Source organism: Schistosoma mansoni (assembly GCF_000237925.1).
Source record: "Schistosoma mansoni, WGS project CABG00000000 data, supercontig 0062, strain Puerto Rico, whole genome shotgun sequence".
Taxonomy (NCBI): Eukaryota; Metazoa; Platyhelminthes; class Trematoda; order Strigeidida; family Schistosomatidae; genus Schistosoma; species Schistosoma mansoni.
In genome coordinates this window covers 1,816,545-1,843,368 of record NW_017386029.1, presented here as the reverse complement: position 1 = coordinate 1,843,368, position 26,824 = coordinate 1,816,545, and the positions used below count along the sequence as shown (strand labels likewise).

The 26,824-nt window shown below is 37.0% G+C and overlaps 1 protein-coding gene across 3 annotated transcripts; it reads left to right on the top strand.

The window, feature by feature from the left end:
* Positions 1-10,292: 10,292 nt before the first annotated feature.
* Positions 10,293-26,350, top strand: Smp_061310.1 (hypothetical protein; the record flags this gene model as incomplete). 3 transcript variants are annotated; one of them, XM_018790579.1, is made up of 6 exons in its annotated part: positions 10,293-10,372; positions 13,951-14,115; positions 14,149-14,288; positions 20,041-20,172; positions 22,279-22,461; positions 25,765-25,989. In XM_018790579.1, the coding sequence occupies 5 exons, from the start codon at positions 14,046-14,048 to the stop codon at positions 25,987-25,989; spliced, it is 750 nt and encodes a 249-aa protein (XP_018646208.1). The 3 variants fall into 3 exon arrangements, with proteins under 3 accessions (XP_018646208.1, XP_018646207.1, XP_018646209.1); XM_018790581.1 differs by lacking the exon at positions 10,293-10,372 and adding an exon at positions 25,500-25,591 and having other exon boundaries at positions 14,046-14,288; positions 25,765-26,350; XM_018790580.1 differs by lacking the exon at positions 10,293-10,372 and having other exon boundaries at positions 13,951-14,288; positions 25,765-26,350.
* Between the last annotated feature and the right edge of the window lie 474 nt (positions 26,351-26,824).

Genomic DNA, 26,824 nt, shown 5'->3' with positions numbered 1-26,824 from the left:
TCCATGTTGTGTGCCTCTTCCGCTGTGTGCATCCACGCCCCCGCTCTCGCGAGATTCGAACCCGGGATCTCCCAGTCTCGAGCCGAAGCCGCGGATGCGCACTGCTGAGGAGTCCCATAATAGGACGAAACGGCCGTCCAGTGTTTCCAGGGTTTCCATGGTGGTCTAGCTTCAATTGACTCACGCTTTCAACTATGAAAAATACTAAATCTCCACAAAACCCCTTCTGATAATCATTGTTTTGTTGTTCCGTCCTCTCTGTTTTAATTTTATTTTCTCTACTGGTAGATAGTTATCAATAATTCGTCCTGGCACTGGAAATAACCTTAAAGAACACCGTTCATAAATCGTCAAGCTATTCACTTAATAAAAAATTAAAAGTTCCCTGCTGATGCATTGGATTGCTGTAATACATGTCATAAATGTAACACTTAACAATTAGTGAACTAGCAAACTTAAAACAATCTTATATCACATGTTTGTACTCTACATCTAATGTTACTATTTATATCAAATTGATCATGCCTGTAAGCTGGCGTGAATTCTGTAATTATTATTTTCAGAATATATATATTATTATTATTGTAAAAACTATGTATTTTTTCTATTTTTCAGGACACTTTTGAAAGTCCTTTCATTGAATAAAATCTGGTTAATCTAAGACACATAGTTCTCTTTATCATCATGAGGAGAGCAAAAATAAAGATTTGAGGTGAATAGGATAAACGCATTTTATTTTGTTCGATTCTTTTTACTTACTTACTTACACCTGTTATTCCCGATGGAGCATAGGCCGCCGACCAGCATTCTCCAACCCACTCTGTCCTGGGCCTTCTTTTCTAGCTCTATCCAGTTAACTCCGCCTGTAGCTCCTCCGGGGGCTACTGCCGGTCCCAAGCCCGGGTGGAGGAGGAGGGTTGGGCATGGGGTTAGCGACCCCGTCCTGTAGAAAACCAACTCGCTAAAAAAACGCTAACCAGAAAAAAATTATTCGAAAAAAACGATTCTTTTTTAACTGCTTACAATATGTGCTATTTGAAAATCGTAACTACTAAATGAGTTTAAATTACTTACATGAAAGAGTTTAGTTGGAAGTTACTTTGAAGACATATCAGTATAGTATAACAGGAGTGTAAATTAAATTCAAGCATACAAGTTTATTTCATTCACAGATCAGCCAAGTCTTATATACAAAATGTACTGGAATTACATTGAAATCTTTGTAACATCTGAACATTTGAGTTCCGCTGACTAAAAACTTCATAATAAAGATAGGCAGTTTTAGTTCAGAAATGACTGTTATTACCTTTCTGTTCTATTACATACTAAAATTTTTATAAAAATCTAGTGTTTGGCAATCAATAATCTCATTTCATTTAGTATTGTTTGTTTGAATCTTCCCATCGATTTGTTAGGACTGCAACTGGTCATTCTCTAATTGGCATATGTGCATACTGTGCGTATTGCCTCGATATAGCCTTAATTCACAGAGATGTTAATGTCTAACTAACTAGTGGCTAGCAGTGGTCCCAAATAGGACGAAACGCGCGTCATGGATTCCACTGCTAGCCACGATCCTCTTTGCTTACAATCAATAATCACATTTAATTAACTACATTGGGGTTTAATGAAGAAAATATGGAAAGTAACACTATTTTCAAAAAATAAATTGCTTAGTCGTAAAGAAAATACTTTTTTATACATTGTACTCCTAAGAGATTTATTACTAGTAGTTCTGTGTAAGGTAATTAGTATGATATTTTAAGCACAGGCTTGTCTATTTTAATTTCTGTTAGTAGGTTGTATTTAAAATAGAATACCGTGGATTAGTTAGTTAGACATTAACATCTCTGCATGTTGACTCACTGGTCTACAGGCTAGGAGTTCTCACGCGAGACCGGAGGTTTTGGATTCGAGTTCCGAGTGTGGGATTATGTGTACTTACTGTTGAGTAATCCCATGCTAGGACGGAAAGACCGTCCACTTCACTCAGGTTTTCCATAGTGGTCTATCTTAGTTGGAATGAATTGAACTATTAAAATCTGATAAGTGTTCAACTTAAAAGTGTACTATTTACATTTATAATTATCGTCAGTGAAACATTGATTCTGTGATAAACTGTCTACATGGTAAGTTCAGTGTAAAATTTTGAAGCAAACGTATCATAATGAATTTATGTTAAATCTGATACAAAGATGATCATAATTAGTTTTTAATAAACTATCACAAGTGAATAAGTTTTTTCATGAACACACACTAATAAAGAACGCTCGTATTGACAACAGACATTCTGACTACTAAACAACGACATGTTTACTGCTCGTTATACGTACTATTTGAATTTTGAGCAAAAACTTTTAAGCCGCGTTCTCGATTCTGATTGGCTAGTCCCTATACTATACTTTTACCGGTCTGTGATTGTTCCCACGGATAACAGAAGTAGCTCTACCTAAACCAATTAATAGATATATACGAACATACATTGGGACTGTTTCTAAATATTTTAACTACCAGATGCTTTTCAGATCGACAAAATATGTCAATTTATTGTAATTTCGGTGATTCACTTAATGATATAAAATATGTCACAGGTTGTTTCGAACATCATTAATAGGGACAATAATTGTCGTAAAATTATATGAATTCATTTATTTTGTAAATTCTCCTCTTCTGCTTGCAACCTATGAACAATATAATGAACAGTTGAAAACCAAACAAATGTTCATATTTACATGTCAGGAAAATCTTGGATGAAATTGAGTCTGTTATGTTGATATAGTATAATAAGAGACAATTACTGTGGGAAAATTAAAAAAATTGTACAAACGTTTGCTCATCTATGAGTTAAATACATGAATATTTTAGAAGACAAAACTGAGAAGAGAATAAAAACAAAGTTGAGTGGGTAACGCGGTAGTGTTTGGAGCGAATGGTACTGGATTCGAGTCCCAGAATGAACATCAACTCTGAGATGCAGGTACATCCAGCTGACGAGTCCCATACAGGACGAAACGCGCGTCCTGGATTCCACTGCTAGCCATTATCCATCTTTGCTTATAAAAACAATTTTTTAAAAGCAAAAATTTGTGCCACAGATTATGTAATATTTGAAAAATGTAGACTGATTGAGTAACGCTCACGGATAAGAATTAAGATATGAGAAATTATAAATAAGGTCATAGAAAGAATCTTATGTAACACTCTTATAAAAGCGAGGTCATCAAGGTAGAACATGATTGACGATTGCATCATTTGGGATTCATGCATTCGGTTTAAACCCTTTTTTTTATTTCAATGGCTATAGTATAGTGCAATAAATTTGAAGTTTTTGTTTACGGATTATTTTGAGGGATTCCTAAAAAATCAATACCATGTTCATCGTTGTGCAAATGAAGAACAATTGCAGTGTTGAAAACTTTATGTTCATTTAGTTACAACTATTGTGTAATGTATTCAGAGATTAGGACACTAATCTTCATTTCTGTTCTCCCAAAATATGTATGATGGCGCGAACATGTAAACTAGTAAACACAACAGAAGGTAGCATAGGGCAAGAGTTTGACCACAACTGACTTTTTCAATGAGCATTTCATTTGGTATAGATAGAACAGCTTGACCTCTGGATACGTACTTTTTAGTATTGGATTTAGTTTAAAATCAATATTTCCAGTTATTTTGTTGTCTTTGAGGTCGAGTTTTATGACGACAGGATTTTTCCCAACAATGACATACTCCATGTCCTTCACTCTATAAGTTTCACATTTGATTATAGATTTTTGTTTGGACATTTACCACGTAGGCAACGTTTAATGACGATTGATTTCTCCTCGATTCTATTTCCAGAACTCTTCTATACCTCATCAGAAAGAAGTGGGAGTTCTGGTCAAGCTAAATCTAAATGTCGCTTGTTCAGTGGATCTTCGTATAGATTACCATGACCATCCTTTCTATGAAGTATAAATTGTCATAACTAATCTTTTCAGTGTGTATGTATCAGTTCATCCAGACCAATCACATTCTTTATTCTACCCAAACTTAGTAGATTGAAGAAATTCAAACCTCAGATTCTTTTTTGGAAATCATTGGAGAGAATGCCCTTTAATATGGCTCCATGGAGATATCTTTAAACTGAATTTCACCATAGATTGAAACTAAATATCTGAACCAAAAGAAAGTAGGGGATGATTGACAACTAGATTACGTCTTCTGCTATAGTATACACCAGCAATCTCATATGACATGCTACCTAATATGTTCATGTTTCCAAAGAAACACTGTGCAATTTGACGATTAGGTCATTATTTAATCATCTAGCTTTTCTAACTTGTAAAAAGTCGTGACATCGGTAATCGAAACAAATCAACGAATAAAATTGAATATCACCTTTGCATAACTGCTGATAGTCACAAACAGAAATGGGAGAATGTAAATCAGTGCCTTCGACATATTTATCATATGTTATCATCTTTACTTCATCATCTAAAAGTCAGTACATGTCAAGACTATTATTGACAAAAGGAATAAATTATTCCGAAGATTAATTAACCTAGGTAATTGACATTTATGAACTAGCTTGACAAAAAAGTGATAATAATTAGCAAATATTCACTGATATAACTTCAAAGGTTACTTGAAATGAAAAAATCGAATATAAGTTGATAAGTCTGTGAAAACTAATAATCAATGAAGATATGTTATTGTGATGTTTGAATGAATCAATGACTTCTTTGTATTGTTGACTGTTGTAATTTTGAATTCCAAATACAATACATTCGTTCGGGCTCATCTAATACTTCTTGATTAAATTGCGTTATTCCTGGGATTACTAGTTTATACTACAATTCAAATACTTCTGATTATCATAGTTATGTATTTCTAAAACCCAATACCTTCATTTTTTATAGATCTACTTTACGACTATAAAGCTGTGAAATAGATCTAAAACATATAGAAAAGTGATTATACAAACACAAATAAAATTTTTATTTCACTAAATTTTAAACAATTATTTATTTTATAGTTGAATTCATGAGTCAATTGAAGCTAGACCACGTTGAAAACCTGGAAGCACTGGACGGCCGTTTCTTCCTAGTGCGGGACTCCTCAACAGTATGCATTCATGACCCCGCTGATAAGTCATGCTGATTGGACGATATACTCGGATTCTAAGCTAGTCTCGTAACCCCCAAGCTAAATTTAAATAGTGACTTGGACACGAGAGAAAAGGCACAAAATATGCGATAAGCACTTTACTCCAAAGGCTCATCTATGAATAGAAAATATAGGGTTTAAATCAGTTCACTGTATTCTTTGTGACCTAAGCACTGTTCCATTTGCTACTCTTTGGGTACTTATTGAACTGTCTTGCTGGCCACTACTTTCTAAACCAGGTCTGCCGGAAGGAATACTGTAGAAAGCCCGCTAAAGTATTTCATTGGACAATACTGCTATCTAATTGTGTCACAAATACTTGTTCTCTCCGTCAACTTTCTCGATCCAATGTTATGCTTATGATATTATAGTTTGAAAGATAATACAAAGGGGGTAATTCACCCCAAATTAAAAATCTCTTGGCGGCCTCCGCATCTTTCGATGATCCATGAATAATAAAGCTAAGTTTATCTCCTCAATATGGTATGAGACGATCATAGTTATGCGGCAATTTGCGAGATTTTGGTTTGGTTTACGTTATTACATGCACTACAGAACAGGACTTTGAAATTTTACTAATAAAGTGATTAGAAGTAAATCAATTTCTGCATGTTGGAATATCTTATTTGAAACTAGGAATATCTGCCTTTAATTAATCTCGTAAGCCGTGTTATTTGAGTACATAAAACATTTATCCTTGTAATCTTTCTAAAGTACTAGTACATAATGGGGCCCGATAACTGGACTAACTGACTCTAAATTAAATAAAATCAGCTTTACAAACAATTACAGGCTGTTAATAATGAACAAATTTTTAATCCTCTTAGTATGTGGCATATACTAGTAGGGTCACTCTGTGTTCACTGCTAGGATCTTTGCTCATTGTAATATTTGCGAACGACCTTCGTATAAGCAGTATTTCCTGAAATATTACGATTATGTTAACCTTGGCAGGAACCATTAAAGTCGACCCTACATTAGATGCCATGATGCCCAATCTTTAGCTTGTTTGAAAACAAGACATACCACTTAAAATCCAATCTTTATTTGGCTTCATTTACAGTGAAAAAACAGATTATTTCCTCCTTCACACTGAAAAGCTAGGTATATTCCATTCCTGTACATTATTTTCAGTTCAGATCTGACATAGAACGTCTAATACAAATCTTGAAGAATACACTCAAATTCTAGAGGTAGAATATAGCACGTTGGACTGCAGACATACTTTTTACTCTTAACACGTAGTGTGGCACCGAAATTCCTTGCCGACTGAAATAGTTCAAATAAATTTCTGGAAGCTTTTCTGTAGGTATCTCAATGTATATTCCTAAGGACTTGGGATAACATCTCGTACTAATTAGTTGATATTCCTTTCAGTTCTGTACCTCTCATATAAAAAGGTTATTAACTTGAGGGCACTGATAATTCCTTTCCACTCGATATGCATACCCTTCGAGTGAAGGGCTTGTAGCTCACCAACGTAGATGGTTTCTCACGAATGATTGGGGGCTTATTCATGTTAGACGTGAATGGTAACAAAAGGTTAGTTCAAACACGTAAGTAACCAATGCACAAAGGCGCCAGGAGGAAGTAGGTTCTAATGCTAGACGAGACTGACCGAAAGATTTATTTGCGACCCAGAAAGTCTCTTTGATAAGCCAAATCTGCAACTTCTCAGTCATTGGGCTCTAGTGGGCCAAACAGCAATTCCGGTGTTGCCTCAAGGCTCCTAACCAAACAGTATAACCAAAACTTTTCATCACCTCATACAGCTCATATCTATGAGGGATTCACCTCCAATCCAACAGGATTATCGGAAGTGGACATAGGCACAAAGCAGGTGTATCAGAAACTGTAGCAGGTCTTTGTTCAGATCGTAGATAAATAGATTACGCGACTACTTGTTATCTCTTAATTTTTTTCCTTCCAACAAAACAGTTTCGAGAAGATGCACTCCAAAATCACTAATCTGAATACAATGGACAGATGGGTGATCATCCTCAATATCAAGACAAAAATGTGATTTACCTCGATTTCTCGGAGGCTTTTGATAAGGTCAGTCATGAAGTCTCATCAATAAGCTCAAGTTGCTAGGTATCAGACCACTGCTAATAGATTGGTTCGAACCACATGTAAATAATCAGCTTTTAAAGGTCACGTCAAACTTCATTTTCTTAGGCTACATAATTTCCCGGTTGCTTCCTCCTGAACTCAGTATTAGTGTAGTAAACGAGAACACAGGAAGGAAAACCAGATATATTTGAATCCAAAACTGCAGGGCCCTTAATAAAATTTGGAGAACCATACAGTAAATAATTCATTTGTAAATCGTTCATCAATTGTTTCAGACTTCATTGTTCCTTCATCTCCATAACAATCACTCTCTGTTCTCGTTTTCTTCTGTCCAATCTTCTCAACCTTCTGCCTCTAGGCGTTCCAATTCGATTGGTGATACATACTACCTATATCTGTCGACATCAGTAGCACACACCACATTAGGACCTATCTCATTTTTAATCTCCCTCAGCAGGTACAGCAGGAGCTATTACTTTTTTGTGACGGTGTTAAAATTTAGAGAGAGGTTTGAAACCACAGTGATAATCTGGAACTTCAGGAGGACCTTATTAGATCTCAAATTGGGTAGGTAACAATGAACTTCCCCATTTCAAACTTTGTAAGTGTAAAGTAGTCTTTCTGAGATATCTCGCAAATTATACATAAAAATTTAAAACCTATCCACTAGAAATGTTCCAGGTGTCTGAACACCCTGCGTTCTAAAATATTAAGCTAACTGTTTCAAGAAAGCCTCTACGGCAAATCTTGCAATACTGACATCAAAGCGCCTTTCTAGCCAGTTTGACGGTAGAACTACTAACCAAGTTTTTAATGGTTTTACTCGGCCTATTCAGAGTACGAAAACATAGTGTTCCACTCTTCGCTCTAAAATTATGTGAATACCTTGGACCTTATCCAAAATGAAGCCGCGTGGTCATTTCGAGGTCTCAGATGCAAACCTTACAAAGAGTGCCTTAAACTGCTGGATTTTTACCCATTAGAGTACAGGTTATTTAGAGGTGAACTTTCGGTGACCCATATCATCATAAACCCTGCTGATCATGATCTTCAATACATATTCAGGCCGTCACGACAAAAAATTAGAGAACATATCCAGAAACTAGATTAACAACAGTAAACGGGACAGTAGGCATACCAATCACTCTCTGCTCTCATTTTCCTCCTGCATACCGTTTACTCTTTACCAGTAGTCAAGCGATTGAGCTCGCTGTGGGCTGAAGTGGTTCAAGCAGCCTTCCAGAAGCCTAACAACAATAAACTTCGTACGTCACTAAGGACTCGGGACTAATATTTCTTTTTTTAGCTCATCAGTCAAAGAAATATGGTTCATTTTTGTAGGCACATATAGCTTAGTAATATAGGTATTTATACCATCCCTAATGTCATGTGGACTAAATAATTGTTTATCATGGACCACTAAATAGGCTAATAAAATTCTTAGACTTAGAAAAGATGCATCGGAGTATGTTGACCTTTACAGGTTCTGAACAGTACAGATCAACTTATTGTAGGACTAAGAATGCTTGCAAAGCATTGATAAGTAAGACTAGACTTTCGTATGGAAAAAAGTTGGATAGGGATTGTAAAACTGGTCTGCAAGGGTTGTTTTAGTTCGCGAAGAGACAAACTCAGAGAAGTGATAGAATCTTACCACTTTTGATACGGGAAAATCCTATGATGTTGGCAAAACAAGGTGTTGCGAAGGCTGAAGGTTTGTCAGAATACTTTAGAAATGTTCTTTCTACTGGCGATGATAAAAGATGAACAATTAATTGCAACGGTGGCTTGCCAATGGATCCTGTGGTAATTATCAAGGGAGTTACCTAACAAATACTTCAACATCTCAGGCCAGAAAAGTTCACTTGTCCTGATGATATTTATCCTAGAATCATGAGAGCTGTGGTGGATGTAGTCTTCAAATCTCTAACAAAACTGTTTGATATTTCTTGGCGATACAATGCGCTAAGAGACCGTACATACGTAATAATCAGTCCGGTTTATAAAGCGGATAGCGTTTCTTAGTAAGGCTTCTTTCAATAGGATAAGGTAGCTGACACTATTCCAGCCCTCCTTCCGTACCTGGGCTTAGAACAGCAGCAACTCATGTAAATGACTTACCGACCGTTGCAAACTCATCTGTTCTGCTCTTTGCAGATCATATAAAGATTTAAAGACCAATACACTGTATATCAGATAGGACAATATAACACGACGGCCTAAATTCAAAATTTGAGTGGATGTGTTGGCGGTTATTAGAAGTTGATTTCAATAAGAGCGAAACGATACGAATAAATAGCTGCGAAGTTGTATATCACTACACAGTAAGTAAAGTTGTGTTACACAAATCAATATACCATAAAGATCTAGAAGTCATAATAAACAACGACCTGAAAACTACCAGTAACTGTAAGCATGTCACTGTTGAATGCTTAAGAGTCTTATAAACTCTTTGTAAGGAATTTCATTTCTTAGGCAGAGGAATATTTGGGGTATTCACCCCAACTTTTGTGAGTATGCATTTGGAATATGAGGTACGAACAGCGAGTTTTTGTTTCAAATATTGAGCGGATATACTAGAACTAGTTTGACATTGAGGGGCCGAAATGGTGTAAGGTCTAGCTGATCCATCTTAAGAAGATAGACTGAGATGTCTCAACCCTTTTTCCGAAATCATACCGCAGGTTACGGAGTGGTTTGATATTGACATACCGTATACTGAACGATCTTGGTATTAGTATATCTTTCCCTTGAGTCTAGGGAGGTTCATTCGAGTGGATATTCCAAGAAATTTCAGTAATCGAAATTAAATAATTGACGTCTGGAGTTCCGTTACTTACTCGGAGTAGTGATTTATTGGAATTACCTACCATAACACGTAATATCACCTTCTGATGATACATTTAAAGCAAGGTTGGATCTTTACAGTACTAAAAATTCCAAAGATTAAAATACGTTGATTGACCTCTTATTCTCATAGCTGAAAACTGACTCATATTACTACATAGTTTAGTTGGATACTGAGGTCTATGCGCGGGCAACTCCAATGGTTTCGGCACGTCTAGATGTTTGTTAGCTTTAAGGAAGCTCGAGTGTGATCTTATCAAAACGATTGTTATGATAATTTTCATTTAGTTTTCGTTTTCCTGTACGTATGAGCTCTCTTGAAAGTCTTCAAATATCGTAGGAATTTTTCTCACTTTCTCAATTATGTTTTATCCTATTGCGTAATTGACACGAGCTTTGATGAACTCATTTATTCATATAGAAGTCCGAACTTCTACAGAAATCTAGGTGGCTCATCATTTATGTTCCTTAATTGCCCTACGACTGAGAAATAGATATTCGAAGTATCAAACTTCTGAATATAGTCCATGAACTTTCTACACAGTGCTCTGTGTTCATGGTTAGTTTCCTTGATAAAAGGAAAGCTGAAAGTCGATTATTTGTGTAATAACCAGTCTGCTGTGTACACGAAGAGTGGACAATTCGGAGTAAACTTAAGTGGAAAGTAGATCGGCGTAGATTCGTAGGCACTTCCTTTTTAGGGAGACGTTTGGAGAAAATGTCTTGCTGTTTCCTTTTATCAGGTGAACAAGCAGATATTTTGGCTCATTGTCTATCTTCCCTTGTTTTTAAAGTTGTCTCCGTTTTCCTCGTGTTCGGGTTTATTTCAGTATCTTTGTTGGCTGGGTTCGTATGTTCACCGTGAACCCTTTGGTAAAACTATAGTATACCGAAGAGTCAGTCAAATTTAAGGTGATCGCTCTTGAATTTTGTCGTTCGTAAACTTCATTTTGTTTACCCAGGTGGTTTCAATGAATATTGTTGGAATCATACGGATACATTCAGATAACTACCTTTGGCTTCATAAATTATTTAAAGGCAGGATGATCCAGAATCATCGATGCATTTTTATATTGCTTGTCATATGAATTTAGTATCAGAGAAGCAGTCTAGCACTCCAATAAGTTTTTACTCATATTAAGAGTTTGTATAAATTTTAATTTCTTATGTTAAAAGACAAGCAGAATAACGTTATATTACCTTTTGAGACACCGATAGGCTACCCACTTGTCAGAACATACTGTTGTTCCAGCTTGCACGTACTTTCTAATTATAAGTACGAATGTTGCCCCACTACTTGGAATGTATTGACGTGTCATTTACGAAATTGAGAGGACGAAAAACGAATGTCCGGCGCTTTAACTGGATTTATGGACACGAAGGATCTACCTAGGGGAGTTGGAAGACCCTGATTTCAAACAAATAGTGCACATAGGTTCCACTATCCTAAAGGACAAAATAAGTATAAACCTGTTGTTGGTCACTGGTTACCATGGGACTGCATCTCGTAACGTTGCTTCACTGCCTTGTGGATTAGACCTCTAGGTCAAAGGCTCGGGGGGTGGCCCCCTAAGAAAACTACCTGCTTCGGTTTGAGCATCCGGGTAGTATCCAAAAACACACAAACCAAATGATTTGTGTGATGTATATGTATTTAATGCCTTGTACCAATGTTTGTGTTTGAATAACAATAGTGAATACTATTCAATATCCCAAAAAACTACTAATAAAATTAAAGAAACTACTAACTACCCAATCTACTTTGATACTTTTACCTCTATTGCAATTCCTTTCGTGTGCAACAATTTCGGTAGTTATTCAAACCCTGATTAAAATGCATAAACTCAATAGCATCTCGGATCAAACATTTCTGTGTTACTGGTAACTCCCCCTGTATCATATTCTTTTATGCAATCTTTTTTTATAAATTTATTACTGCCATGTAAGTAACTGCTTCTATGAGTTCGGTGTTCATCTTGATGTGCTAAGGAGGTATGACAACTTGGACCAACGCATATATATTCCTGGTCCTACGTTGTAGATGACTGACTGATTGATACTGTACTTCAGTAAATAAAGTTAGATTTGAGAGCGGAGCAGCAGTGATAGCTTTTTTTCAGAATTCTTTCAACCACCAAGGCCGCAATGTGCTGCGATTTCATTTTCGATCTAGAGAATAATATACTATTTCGTGTTTATTTTTTTTGAATCACCATACAGTTCAGTTTAATACTAGTTCGCTTATTATATCTATACCATTTCTGCCCGTCATTTGTTGTCCTCACCCACTTAAAATGATATATCTATGCAGCCCAATGTCTTGTAAGTGCTGAACCATTAGATCTTCATTGGAATAAACCAAAATGGGGTATGTAGTTGACATTATTGACTAAAGATACAGGCTATCCGTCAGTGTTTTCAATTTCGCAAGAGTTGGCACCATAAGCTTGATTAATTTGGTGAGGTAGTATAGTTTCACCCCCTTAACCATCCGACCAATGTTTTAATAGCATTTTCAAGGCGTTAAATCATGGTGGTGCACTACATAATTATTAGTATCCCGATCTTCCACTACTGGAAAAAAATAGTTGTTAAAGAATCGTGCGTAGCTAGAGTCCAACACAGTATTTGCATGTCACGACTACCTAAGTTTCCATTTCCAGTAGTGCGTGAAGCGGTCTAAATCATCACATTACTGCTAGCATCTCTTTTCCTTTTTTCAAACATTTTTACGTTTATTATTTCCTGCAATGATTGTTTCTACCATTATTTCAATTCGTTTGCCACTCATTTGATTGAGTTCACCGCACTATGGTGATTATAATGTGATTTGTGCTTGGTCCTACGCTTCACAAAAATAAATGGCAATTCCAATTTTTGTCAACAAGGCTTGTAATTTCCCACTGTCGATATTTAGGACTGTGATTGGTCAATCTGTTACCGTGTACATTTTCGGTGGACTGGATTGTCATAGGTTTTAGTATATTTGGCATGTGATACCAGTAGAATCCAGCACATTGATTTCGTCCTATTTGTGACTCATCGGCTGAACACACCGTCTTAGTGTTGATGCTCACACTGAGACTCCAATATCAACATTATTCAAAATAAAACAAGATTTCAGTTAGTCACTGACTCGAGATTTGAATTGTGTGAAATTGCTCAGGTTTTCCGGTTTGGTTTGTCTTGTGATACACGTTTGTAAACTAGTTGGTGTTGAAAATTAATCTTATGAACACGATTTCACTCCCTTTTGATTTTAGGGCACCCTATTACTCGTTAATTTTCCCTACCCATTACCCCATGGTTCTCTTACTTTTTTCATTGCTTGTCTGCTACTTTCTATAAACTCTCTTGAAAATTTGGACGACGTTTGACAGAAATTGGGGGCCAAGTTTATAAAAGACAGTGTAAAAACTGTATTTGAACAATCTCAACATTTGGAATTTAGATAGTTCCAACGTTTCGGCCGGAAATCTTGTCCGAAACGTCGAAACTCTAAATTTCAATAGTTGGGATCATCCAAATCTAATTTCTGCACGCAGTATTGTCTACTACTGTTTGTATTTTATTCTTCATGCCTTTTATGATTTTGGATCGGTATAATGGTCTAAAATATGACCGATTGAGAAAAAGTGGCACTCACAACTGTTGTTTGCTTGTCATAATATTTCACGTATCTGAGGAAAATGTTGTTTTGTTTGAATCCTCTAAACTAACCAAAAACTCATGCGAATAATCATATCCAACTCTGATTCTGAATTCAGATAACGTAAACAGTTTTTATGAATTTTCAAGTAAATATATAATAACCTTCAGGGATTGTATTGAATATTGTTTTATGCCCAACCATATTATTCTTATTCGTCTTCTTTCTAGGTATATCACCCTTGAACCGATCAAGAAGTAGTATAATTGGGTTACATACTCTATCTAGAGCTATTCATAAGTTTCTTCTACACAATTGATTCCTCATGTGGCGATATCCCGTTTGGTTGTTCACGATTTTCCATCTTAGCAAGTGTTATAGTTACGTCATTGAAGGTACTGTCGTAATGCCTCCTGAAGCTCCTCCAGACTGGCATGTCAACACACGGATTAACATAGCCGGTGATCAGTTCGTTGGTTTTGTGAAAGCAGATGGTAATTTCGAAGTGACTAATGTTCCATCTGGATCATATATAGTTGAAGTCATCAATCCAGTTTATTATTTCCAGGTGAGTATTAACGGAATAATTCCACATAGAGCCTAAACGACTCCTCAAAAGCCATTCCACCATCAGGGTGAAAAATCAGTTCGCTTACACAATTTTCAATATTGTTATGTCTTGAGAAACTACTGACTTGCTATGGTTAGAGATTCTAATAGATATCACGTGATATACTGCCAGTCCCACCGTTGACCTATTTCACGACTTTACACACTGACCAATGAACGACAATCAAGGTCTTAACGTTTGTTGATACTCGAGCCCCTTCTAACCCGGTTGCCAATCAGAAGATTCAAACAGTAAGCAGATTAGTTGTTTATTCTACCCAATTCAACCATGATTGAAATACCTAACCCAATAGCATGCCGAATAAGAGACCACTTTAAGCACAAACATACTATAAGTGGTAGAGGGCAGTGTAAACAGTACGTAGTTAATCGGAAACAGTTCAGGAATTGTAGAATGTATAGCAGAAGACAATAGGTCTACTGAGAGCATATATGTGCCTGGTCATACGTTGCAGCTGACTGACTGAGAGCTTTCAATAAGAGTATTATGGAAATGCAACCGTACAGTCACTTACTCATTATACAACAAAGATATGAATGGTAATAATAATAGTCCGAAATATAGCTCAGAAAGTTTTGAATTTCTCAATATTCATCCCACTACAAGAAATAGTATTCACAGACATCAGAGACAGATGGTTAACCTGGATGACTGCAACATGCTGAGCTTCATAATTTCATTTGTCGTACTTTGTTGGCATAACAGTAGCTTAATATAATCAATTTGTAAGGATTTAAAATGGAGGACTACAAAATACATACTAATAGCGTGGTTTATTGCAAATCCCTATCATTAATAATATTATAACGTTGGTATAGACCTAATCATATCAATAATCGAACCATTCAAATGAAAATCAGATATCAGTAAGAATATAAGTTCTATTGACACAAAGCCCAAGTAGTATTTGTTAATATTGCAATATATGCGGTTACTTCTATGCGATGTATCAGTTGCATCTATTTGTGCTCCTTTACCAATCACGAGCTACTTTGGTTTGAATATTAACATATTAACAACCGTTTCTTGATGTTGAGAAATTTTATTGTTGACTCTACAGAATAATAACCCGACCGTTGCTGATATCTTGACGTGGTGGTCGGGCTTGCCTATCGTGATGATTCAATCGAGCTATACTGGCTGGAACAATCGTTCCTCAAGGTCCTACCATGCTAGACAGGTCGTTTGAAGAGCGGTGAGATTAAAAGCAGCAAACCCAAGGTCCGAAGGCGAAGTCGTACTGCTGACTGTACAGAGGTGTGACAGCAGTAAGGTGTTTCCTTCAGACAACCAGCATGACAGCGATGCTGCCTTCCCACAAGGAGGGGTGGGGTTAGAAAAGGTCAGCCCTAAAAATGCACACCTCGCCTTATCCCACGGATATCCGTCTCCAGCGGTAAGGTCCTTTGAAGAACGGAGCTAACACAAAAACTACCCACAAAAAGGTCGTGTGTGACCGACCTCAAGCAGTTGTCCCTTGTGCACTGCGGTCACGCTCTCAGGTCATTAAGACCACTTCTAACCCAATTTCCTTTTCAGGTACCCCTAGAAGAACCCTTCTGCGGTGTGGGCAACCGGGAAGTGATAACTGCCCTCATACCTCTAACAGCACTCAAGACCACTGTATTCATAATCAATCTCCTTCTTCAATTCCTACTATTCCTTCTACCTTGACTTTCAACACTAAACTTCCTCTCCCGGTTTCCTCCCCAAGTGTCACCATGGCCAACGATTCTAGTGCGCGAAACGCTGTCCCAGGTCTACTAAAACCTCGCTCCAAACTACACATTGGAGCCTTCAACGTACGTACTTTAAGTCAAATCGGTCAACAGGCCTCCTTAGCTAAAACCCTAGAATCTCGTACGATTGATGTATGCTGTGTCTCCGAAACACGCATACAGGATCCTAGTGTGGTCATTCACTTGACCTCACCTCGCCAAAATGGAGAGCCAACGAAATACACCCTTCGTGTATCTGGCGACCCGTTGGCTAGTTCTCGCGGACTTGCAGGTGTAGGCATAGCACTAAGTACAAGGGCAGAACAGGCACTACTAGAATGGATCCCCGTTAACAGTCGCCTGTGTACTGTCCGGCTAAATGGCTCCGTAAGAACTCGAAAGGATAGGGACACACGTCGTTGCCTTTTCGTCGTTTCTGCCTACGCTCCCACTGACTGCAGCCATGATGAAGTGAAAGATGACTTACAGGAAACTCTCTGAGCTTCTTCAGAAAGCTAAGCGCTCAGACATAGTAGTCGTAGCGGGCGACTTTAATGCCCAGGTAGGCAGCTTAAATCAAACAGAAAGACATTTAGGTGGGTGTTTTAGTATTCCGGCTCAACGAACCGATAATGGTGATCGTCTGTTGCAACTATGCTCAGACAATCGTTTATTTTTAGCAAGCACTAATTTTAAACATAAGGAGAGACATCGTCTAACATGGCGACCACCTGCACCAAACCAACGATGGACTCAAATAGACCATATTGTCATCAGTCATCGTTGGAGAGGCTCAATAGAAGATTGTCGCTCGTATTGGAATACTTGTTTAGACTGTGATCACGCTCTAATACGAGCGCGCATTTGTCTGTGCCTCAATGGACGCAGGAAAAGTACACTAAGAAGACCCATTAGGATTGAACTGGAGGACGAGAAAGCCAAATGCGAATTCCAGAAACAACTGAGTTCACATCTAGGCAGTTCTGTAAACGAGACTGACCCAGATGCTGCTTGGAAAGACACACGAACAGCTGTGGAAACAGCGGTAACATCTATTAGTTATTTAAACCATAAGGCTCCAAAAAACCAGTGGATTTCTTCTAAGTCTATTTCACTGATGGATTCGCGTGAATTCATCCCATCAGGCTCTGAACACGACGAAGAGCGTAAACAAATTAGATCTAGGTTAACTAAAAGCCTGAGGAACGATCGTGAGCAGTGGTGGGCAACGAAAGCAAAAGAGATGGAAAAGGCAGCGGCTGTAGGCAACACCAGGCAACTATTCAGACTAATAAAAGAAACCGGAATTAAGAAGTCAAGTGTAAGTGAGACGATCTCGGAAAAAGACGGAACCCTTATCTGCTCTCAACCCAAACGTTTAGAACGATGGGCGGAACACTTTAAGGAGCAGTTTAGGTGGCCTTCAGCTACTGCACAACTACCCACTATTCCCAGAAAACCTGAATGGAACATTGAGGTAGGCCCCCCGACTCTAATTGAAGTTCAAAAGGCTATAAGTAATCTGAAACGAGGAAGAGCAGCTGGTCCAGATGGATTGGCTCCAGAGGTCTTTAAATATGGTGGTCCAATTTTAGCGATTAGGTTGACTAGTATTCTGGCTAAAATCTGGGAGACGGACGTAATCCCATCTGACTGGTCACAATCTCTGATTGTCCCAATATATAAAAAGGGGCCAAAATCATCCTGTGATAACCATAGAGGGATTAGTCTGACAAATATAGTATCTAAAATACTAGCCTCAATAATTATCGGGTGCCTAACTAAGACTCGTGAACTGCAAACACGAGAAAATCAGGCTGGCTTCAGACCTGGTCGTGGCTGTATCGACCACATATTCACCATTCGTCAAGTTTTAGAGCACAGACATGCTTATCGGCGTTCGACAATGATAGTTTTTCTTGACTTGAAAGCAGCATTTGACTCTGTAGACCGAGAGGTTCTGTGGCAGTGTCTGTCATTGAAAGATGTACCTGAGAAGTACATAAACCTTGTGAAGGCTCTTTACTCGAACACTATCAGTCGAGTGAGAGCTTATGGCGAACTGTCATCTGATTTTAATACCTCAAGTGGTGTCCGTCAAGGCTGTCCACTACCCCCATTTTTGTTTAACTTCATTATAGACCTGTTGCTGGAAATAACACTCTCTTCGACTGAATTTTCAGGAATTGATCTCCTACCAGGGGGACCACTAAGCGACTTAGAATACGCAGATGACATAGTCCTGTTTGGTGAAGACGCTGACAAAATGCAGAGTCTTCTGTTAGAACTGAGTAATAATGAAAGGATGTTTGGGATGCGTTTCTCCCCATCCAAATGTAAATTGTTACTCCAGGACTGGCCTGCATCAACACCTGAACTAAGGATAGGGAGTGAAGTAGTCGAACGCGTGGACAACTTCACTTATCTTGGAAGTCTGATCAGCCCTAATGGGTTGGTGTCTGACGAAATCTCAGCACGGATTCAAAAAGCTTGTTTGGCTTTTGCCAACTTACGTCACCTATGGCGAAGACGAAATATCCGTCTATCAATTAAGGGACGAGTATACTGCGCAGCAGTTCGCTCTGTTCTACTTTACGGCTATGAAACATGGCCATTAAGGGTAGAAGATACTCTTAGGTTACTAGTATTTGACCACAGATGCCTTAGAAATATTGCTCGCATCTGCTGGGATCACCGGGTAAGTAATAGTGAGGTTAGATGCAGGGTATTAGGGAATGATGGTAAATCAGTTGATGAGGTGATGAATCTTCATCGACTGAGATGGTTGGGCCACGTGTTACGTATGCCTGAACACCGATTACCACGACGCGCAATGTTGACTAGTGTAGGGGATGGTTGGAAGAGAGTTAGGGGCGGTCAAACCAAAACATGGCATCAGTGCTTGAAGTCACTAACTTGTAGTCTGAGCCATGTTGGTAGATGCAGACTACCTGGTTGGGGTCCGCGTGACTATCGTAACCAATGGTTGGAGACTCTGTGTGACATGACTCAGAATCGATCACAATGGCGTAGGTGTATACACTCTTTATCTTCCCTTAAACCTTGAGATTAAAATTGCTTCATATCTCTCTTCCTTCCTGTACTATATCCTTATATACAACCTTTCTTTATATACTACCACCACTAAATTAATTACTTCTATGAATCCGGTGTTCATCTTGTTGTGCTAACGAGGTATGGCAACTTAGACCGATGCATATATGTGCCTGGTCCTACGTTGTCGCTGACTGACAGAATAATAAATAAAACGATCTTTCGCTACATAAAATTTAACAAAAGGTTGTAAAAAAGCAAGCAGAACTGTTATGGTAATGCTTACAGAACTGACTGAAATATTGATAACTGCTGCGAAAATCTTATTTTGAGAACTGTTAGACTGTCATTCAGTCACAATGTAAAACCTGGTACGTATGTATGTCGCTTCAAGTTGCCATACCTCATCAGCACAGAGATGAAGTCGGGCCAACTCTGAGAATAGGAGAGGTTGTGATAATATCAGTGGTAATAGGAAAGACTAGGCATCGATGATACTATTCGAGGAGAAAATATGAATTGGTGAAACAAGAAACATTAAAACATTATGAGGAACTTAAGATCTCAGAATTTCGGGAATGCAAAGAACGGGTATATGTGCACCACTGCAAACGATTTTGAGCCTTATCATTCAGAGTCTTTAACCATTGGTCACGATAACCACGTGAACTTCAGCCATACATCTGAATAACACCGGTCGTTAACTAAAAGTAACCTTTGTTGATTGACTCGTATATATTATTTCGTCCTTTAAAGTTGACCATCCTTTTTAGGATGAATTTTTCCATAAACTCTTCTATTAGTCTTTTTTATTGTTAGTAATAGTTGATAGTTTTATTGATCGCCTACATAATAAATAAGCTGTATTTTTACAAAAGTAAAGCAGTGTTGACTTACTCTGTTGTCTTGATCTCTAGGGTGTTCGGGTTGACATAAGTTCTAAAGGTCGTATTCGGGCGCGTCAACTAAATGCACCACAGCCCAATGCTGTGAAAGAACTCCCGTATCCCTTACGTCTTTCCAGTTCTGGAAGAGCAGTCTACTTCAAGGTTAGTAATCCTGTTGTACTCAAGCTGTATTCCCTGTTTTAAAGTTTATGAATTGAAGATAATTGGTTATGTCTTCCAAGTTAGATTTCACCAGTGGTCAGTACTATTCAAAAAAATTACTAAATACTGAATCTTTATTTCGTCCTATTCCTAGATTCTTTAACAGTGCTCACCTATTACTTCATGGGAACAATATAAAGACTTTTATGCTTCATTAAAAAAGATATCTCCCCTTTGCTGTTGGGAATTTTTATGTCTTGAACCAATGCAGTCTTACGCATGGTTCTACGTGGTATTGATATTTGGTGTTCAAAATATCATAATAGTTATACAATGTGGGGAACTTATTTTCAGTTTTCCTAGTTGTTGTCACCCTCTGATTTTAGTAGTAACAAGATTTTACTAATATTCAGAATGAGTTTCAACTTATTTCCCTTATATACGTTAGTACAGATCTGTAATGGTCTATATTGGGGATGGTATAGGTGCGGATATAGCGCAATTAATTGATACCAGATAAATAATAATGTAACATTATTTCAACGATGCCAAACGATGTACCCAGAATAAAAAGAAAGATGTACCTTTGAAAGAAAGCTTACTATATCTTAAAAATATATCATGTAAACACCATTACTGGTCGTATTCGTTTAAGATAGCCCTAAAATACCAATAAACGTTTTGCTAAAAGAAATAAATGCGCAAAATTAAGTCACTTTCATAGACCTTCAATTACAGAGTAATTGAGCGCGAAATTTTGATAATATAATTAATCATAGTAATGGCTACAGTACCATTTTTTGAAGTAATCTTAACGAGATTCAGTAAATAAAAATCAATCAATAAAACGTCATATTAACCAATAAACCTTACATCTGTCATAGATCACACTTTCACGTTATAATTTTCTTTAATCACATTCTAATAATAACTTAGTTACGGAGGATGGAACTAATTAATGAAGTTAGTTTTTATTTATTTAATTGGTTAATTGGCTAGAAAAGATTCATCAGTTGTCCTAGATGCGTGGAAAAATTTCTACTTTTTAAAAAATTAATAATGAAGCGGAAACTAATAGAGGTATTAGAACTGAGCTTGTACTATTTTACTAGTTATGAGTAATAATTCTCAACAAATAAGTAATTGTGTGTTGATTTAAAGTGAAGTCAGCTTATGGTAGTTTAAGCAATCGATTTGGTCGGCAGCTTATACTCCTCCACGAGGGGAAGAGGCGTAAGTGATGTAAAGCGAACGTACCACTAAGCATAAGAGTGGATTTTCGACTCTTGAAAACTGTCGAAGTCGCTTCTTCCAAGACAAGGGACAAATTAGATAAAACAATGTCACAAATATGAACAAGTCTAGATCTGGTACAGAAAAATCCAATATGACAATGTTATTTGATAAATGCTTGTTTTTGTAATTGTATATTTTGGATTGAACAGTGAGTAAATGTGTAATTTACAGCCTATCTATCTATGTTTGTCAATTTATTTGTGTGGAACAGTGAACTAGTGATTAAGGCGTTCGAATTTCATCCGCTAAGTCCTATGTTTAAATTCCAGTCTACCTACTACGATTTAGACAACCATGTAGTATCATTAGCCTACACACTTAAAGTGTGGTTCATACCCAAGTAACCTGCTGATTAAGTTTATTGAAATTATAAAAAAAATTTGCATGCATGTTTCTAATATCATGTTAAACTGGTTAGATAAGATATTTTAGCACAATAGATATTTACCATAATATCAAATGCTTCAATGAATCATTATTCTTTGTAATTGGAGTATATATATATATATATATATATAGAATGGATAGCTATTGTTTCTTTTTTTTTCAAGTTTTAAATTCCCAAACTGTATAGTAGTCACTAAGGGATTATGTTTTTCGTTTTTTACTAGTATGAATGAAGACTTTAAATTTAAGTGGATACAACTTAATCTGTAGATGTAGTTTTGTGTTTTCTTATTTAACAGACAACATGATATTCAATTGATTCAAGTCTTATCAGTGATATATTTTTTTCTTTTTTTTAACTTATTAATTCTTTTATTTTAAATATTTGAATTTTCTCTTTGCTAACTTCACTCATTTAATAAGGCACGTGAACAACTACGCACATTAGATCTATTATTCAATCCAAATGTTCTTTATGTACTAGTTCCATTATTACTGGTTGTGATATTGACAAAATTAGTGAATACTAATGATCCTAGTGTACAAAAAGAAATGCAACAAATGAATATTCTTAATCCACAACAACAATTACCTGATATGAGTGAAGTAAGTTATTATTTTTTTTCTTTTTTTGGCATAGAAACTAATGGTCTTTTTTATTATTTATTTAATCTTCATCACTGACTGGCATTATTTCTAAAGTTATTTAAAAACTAGGGATTTATTTATTTTCACAGTTGAAATCATGAGTCAATTGAAGCTAGACCACCATCGAAAACCTGGAAGCGCTGGACGGTCGTTTCGTCCTATTATGAAACTCCTCAACAGTGCGCATCCACGATCCCGCACTCGCGAGATTCGAACCCAGGACCTACCAGTCTCGAGCCAGAGCCCTTAACCGATAGACCACTGAGCTGGCCGGCATCCAACGGTGTTAATGTCTAACTTCAACCAATCCACGATTTTGAGCGACCGTTCACTAATTGTCTTCAGTGAGCTGATATCTTTACAACAGACCTGGTAGAACTCCACTGGCCACTGCTTCCCACTAGAACTCAAGGAAATATCTCTTGAAGTCAGTCACTAGTGGATGCGCACTGCTGAGGAGTCCCATAATAAGACGAAACGGCCGTCCAGTGCTTCCAGGTTTTCGATGGTGGTCTAGCTTCAATTGACTCATGATTTCAACTGTGAAAATACTAAGTTCTCCACAAAACCCCCTCTGATTTATTTATTTATTTATTCAAATACATAAATATTGGTACAAAAGGGCACCAAAACATATATGCGCCACTTAACAAAAATGTGATTGTGATGAGTTAGAGATAGGAACGTAAGTATGATAACAAAAAGAACAAGAACGAATTAGTATAGAAGAGTGAGTAATCGTAATCATAATAATAACAATAGCCCCCAAATGCCTTAGTACGGCCAAGGATAGGAAGATTCCGCTCTCTCTCCTTCGAAATGCTCTCAAATGGTCACGTGTATACAGCCACTGCTAGGGAAGTCCTACTCACTGCATTCTCGCGTCGCTGGTGTTATCTACCAGATTGCTAGGACGAAAAGCGAATGTCCGTTGCTTTAACCGGGTTGGTGGACACAGAGAGAATTGGAAAACCCTGATTCCAAACCAATGATGTACATGGGTTCCAGTATCCTGAGGAAACGAAAGACTTATGAGCCTATTGTTAGTCACCGGCTACCACTTTCATGGTATCGTTGAGTATTAATTATATAAGTTGAAGCACTAAGTTGATGAGATAGTAAATATATAACCGATGAAGTGTTGACGTTGGTAATTAATTCCAAACTTATTTGTTGAAAAATTTCATACACTTAGTTCCTTTTATTGTCTTGAATGGATCAAGATCAAGGAATTGAGCAGAATGACATAAATTGAATTTACTTCGTTAAGTTCTCATCAGCTGCTTGCAACCTGTAATGTTTGTCGAGTGTAGTTATGGTCAGTAGATGAAGTAAGTTTCAACAATGAAAGGTTTTAAGCTACGAATTCTCAATTGTTTGATCACTGAATAGTGAGTTGTGTCATATTTGCCTGGTACTTTAGTGCTAATCAAATTTTATCGATGGAACTCTAATGTGCCCACTGGTATAAGTGACTGGAGATCGTATGTATAATGTTCGAATGTTAGGTGGGTTGAGGTAGTTGGGAGGAAACCGTAAACGTTAGTACTAAACGGTTAGACAAACATGACATATGTCATCACCCTGTGATTAGTCAGTGTAAATATTTTAGTCTTACATTAAGTCACCCGCTACCCAAATAGCTCAGTAGCAACGTCTCCAGACTGTAAAACTGGGTGATGGGCTTGGAATATCATAGGGAACATCAGTCTCTTTAAGATTGCAGGCACGCCCTGTTGACGGGTGTCAAGTAGCTTGGGATCTAGGTCTAGAGTTTCCTACAGACTTCTTCATCGACCCAACAAACTAGAAATTCTGATGTGTGATGATAGATGCTCTTCTAAAGAAATAAATGGTGTATTTATGTAATTTCTATTATAAACCAACATCAAGTGAAGAAAACCACTTAAAACTTAAGACAGATCGCTGGACTGTTGTTTTGTATTCGAAAATCCTCATTATCAGTGCTTAAACTGAGAATGAATTCAAAACACTCACGTATTTATCAAGAGATCCAGGGATTTCTTACAACAGGACAAAACGTTCTGTTCTGTTTTCTTTTTGAAGTAATCTTTATCGCATGACATCGTTTCGTGATTGCTAGCAAGATAGAGTCCTAACTATTTCATACTCGAATCGGAATACATTAATTAATCCATCTTCGTGCAATCAGCGCTGGTCGACAGGTCAATTAAAGGGATTTCTATGCAAATTCTGTATAGACTAATTTTTCTCACTAATGTGTCTTTGTTCAATTTATTGGGATGCATATTGTTTGCTTTCAATTTCTGATTTGGGTAGATCCGAATGAAGGAGTCGTGGTGAGGAAATATTAGGTAGCTGAAGAGGATATTAGTGACAGGAACTATTTCTTAACCATGGAAAATCTTTAGGGAACCTAATGTTAATAATAATGACAACGCATTGTTCACAGTTTATCAGATTCAAGATAGATTCTCGTTAGATATGTACACCATTGAATCCGAGTCAGTAGTCCATAGGGTAAGCGTTCGCTCGCAAGGTCCAATATCTTACGTTAAATTACCGTTTGTGGGGTTGTGGATATGCACTAGGAAGAAATGGCCGTTCAGTGCTCACAGGTTTTCAGTGGCGGTCTAATATTGATCAGTTCGTGGTTCCAATGAAATTCAAGCTAGATTTCTAAAATTTTTGATCAAAAGTTTTTATCTGAAGATTTAACCAGTGAGAAATCATCAATAATAATGTTGACGGAGGATCACTCGGCATGTCACATGTTCTCTAATTAGAAGCAGACCAGTTAAATAATATCATTAATCTCATCACAAATAAACTTGTCTCACTTATTTTTATTTAATTAGCATGCTTTTAGGCTATTTTCAACTGTATAATTTGTAATTGTGCTATAATAAGTGGTATATCATCAGTAAAAGTAAGATGTGACCGGTCATTGGACGATAACAGACAGACATTCAGTTTTCTAACTATTTAATATACGATTTCCTTTCTGTTATTAGTTTCTACTCCAAACTTCACTGAATGTAGACTACCCTCAGTCGTGTTGAATAAAGGTTTGTATGGACTATACTCGGGTTCTCTATATTTAATCGTGAGTCGTTTATCCTCTATAACATGTGTTTCTACTCTGTTCATAGAGTATCGATTAAGTATCCAGTCTAGTGATCTAACAATCTCGCGTCAAGTCGTAGTATCATATCGAAATGTTCTGTTATATTTTTACTACCTTTTTCCTTGGGTAATTTTATTTTATTCATTTTTCAGTTCCTTTCGTCACTGTCTTTATTTGGTGGAAATACTAAGAAGACCAATCCAACAACAATAAATAAACGAAAATCTGCAGAAAAGCATCGCCAAGTTACGAATAGTGCAGGGATTTCTGAGAGTCCAAGTCAATACACCACCGTCAGTAACACTAGTAATACCACTTCAAGTTCATCGAACTCAGCATCAAAACGAACAACAACAAAGGCAAGGAAAGCTGAATAAACAAGCTGATAGCCGTATATATAATGTATTGCGAAATAATTGATTTGCCAAAACTATTTTTTATTTGTATTGAATGAGAAAAATGATTCACTTTCACTTGCTCATCTATTTTGTTTTTCTTCCTTTCAATGTTTATCTTACCATAATGAATGTATTTACTATTCAAAGTGTTTTTTAGCCAGTGTGGTCGTTTTTTAGGACCTACTTCCCGTTTCATAGTCAGTTCTTCCAAAATATTACTTAAATATTCGTTTTTTTTAGAAAAAGACCATAGTTAAGCACAATATGCTGGCTAATGTATTATATGTGTGTGTATCTTTAAATTTATGTTCCCTAGTAAATGAAAACTCATTTTATCTTTAAACAGTTGTTACGTCTATCACTTACTTAAACTGGTTTTTATCCAAGTAGTGACCACTAACATGTTTGTCAAGTCTTCCGTGCTGATAGGATTTTCTGTTTAGCAAGTCTACGTAACACAGGATCGAATGGATCAGTGTCCCATATTTAACCGTTGAAAAAAAACGGCTGGAAACCCAGATGATAGGTTTCGTGTCAGTTAAGTGTGGTCGGAAAACATTTGTGTAGTCTTGACATGGGTGATTCTCTATCTTTCTGTATGTATATCTATGTATATATATATATAATCAAGTTGTTGATTGTCAAACCCCTTTACCTCCTTATAATTCTTTGATCCCCATGAATAACTTTTCATTTATCTTTATCACCACGCGCCACCAAAGCTTATAATTTGAGTCCACGAAATGTTATTCCTGGTCTTCTGAAATCACACTCTAAACTACCTGTTGGAGCTCTTAATATTCGAACCTTGTAC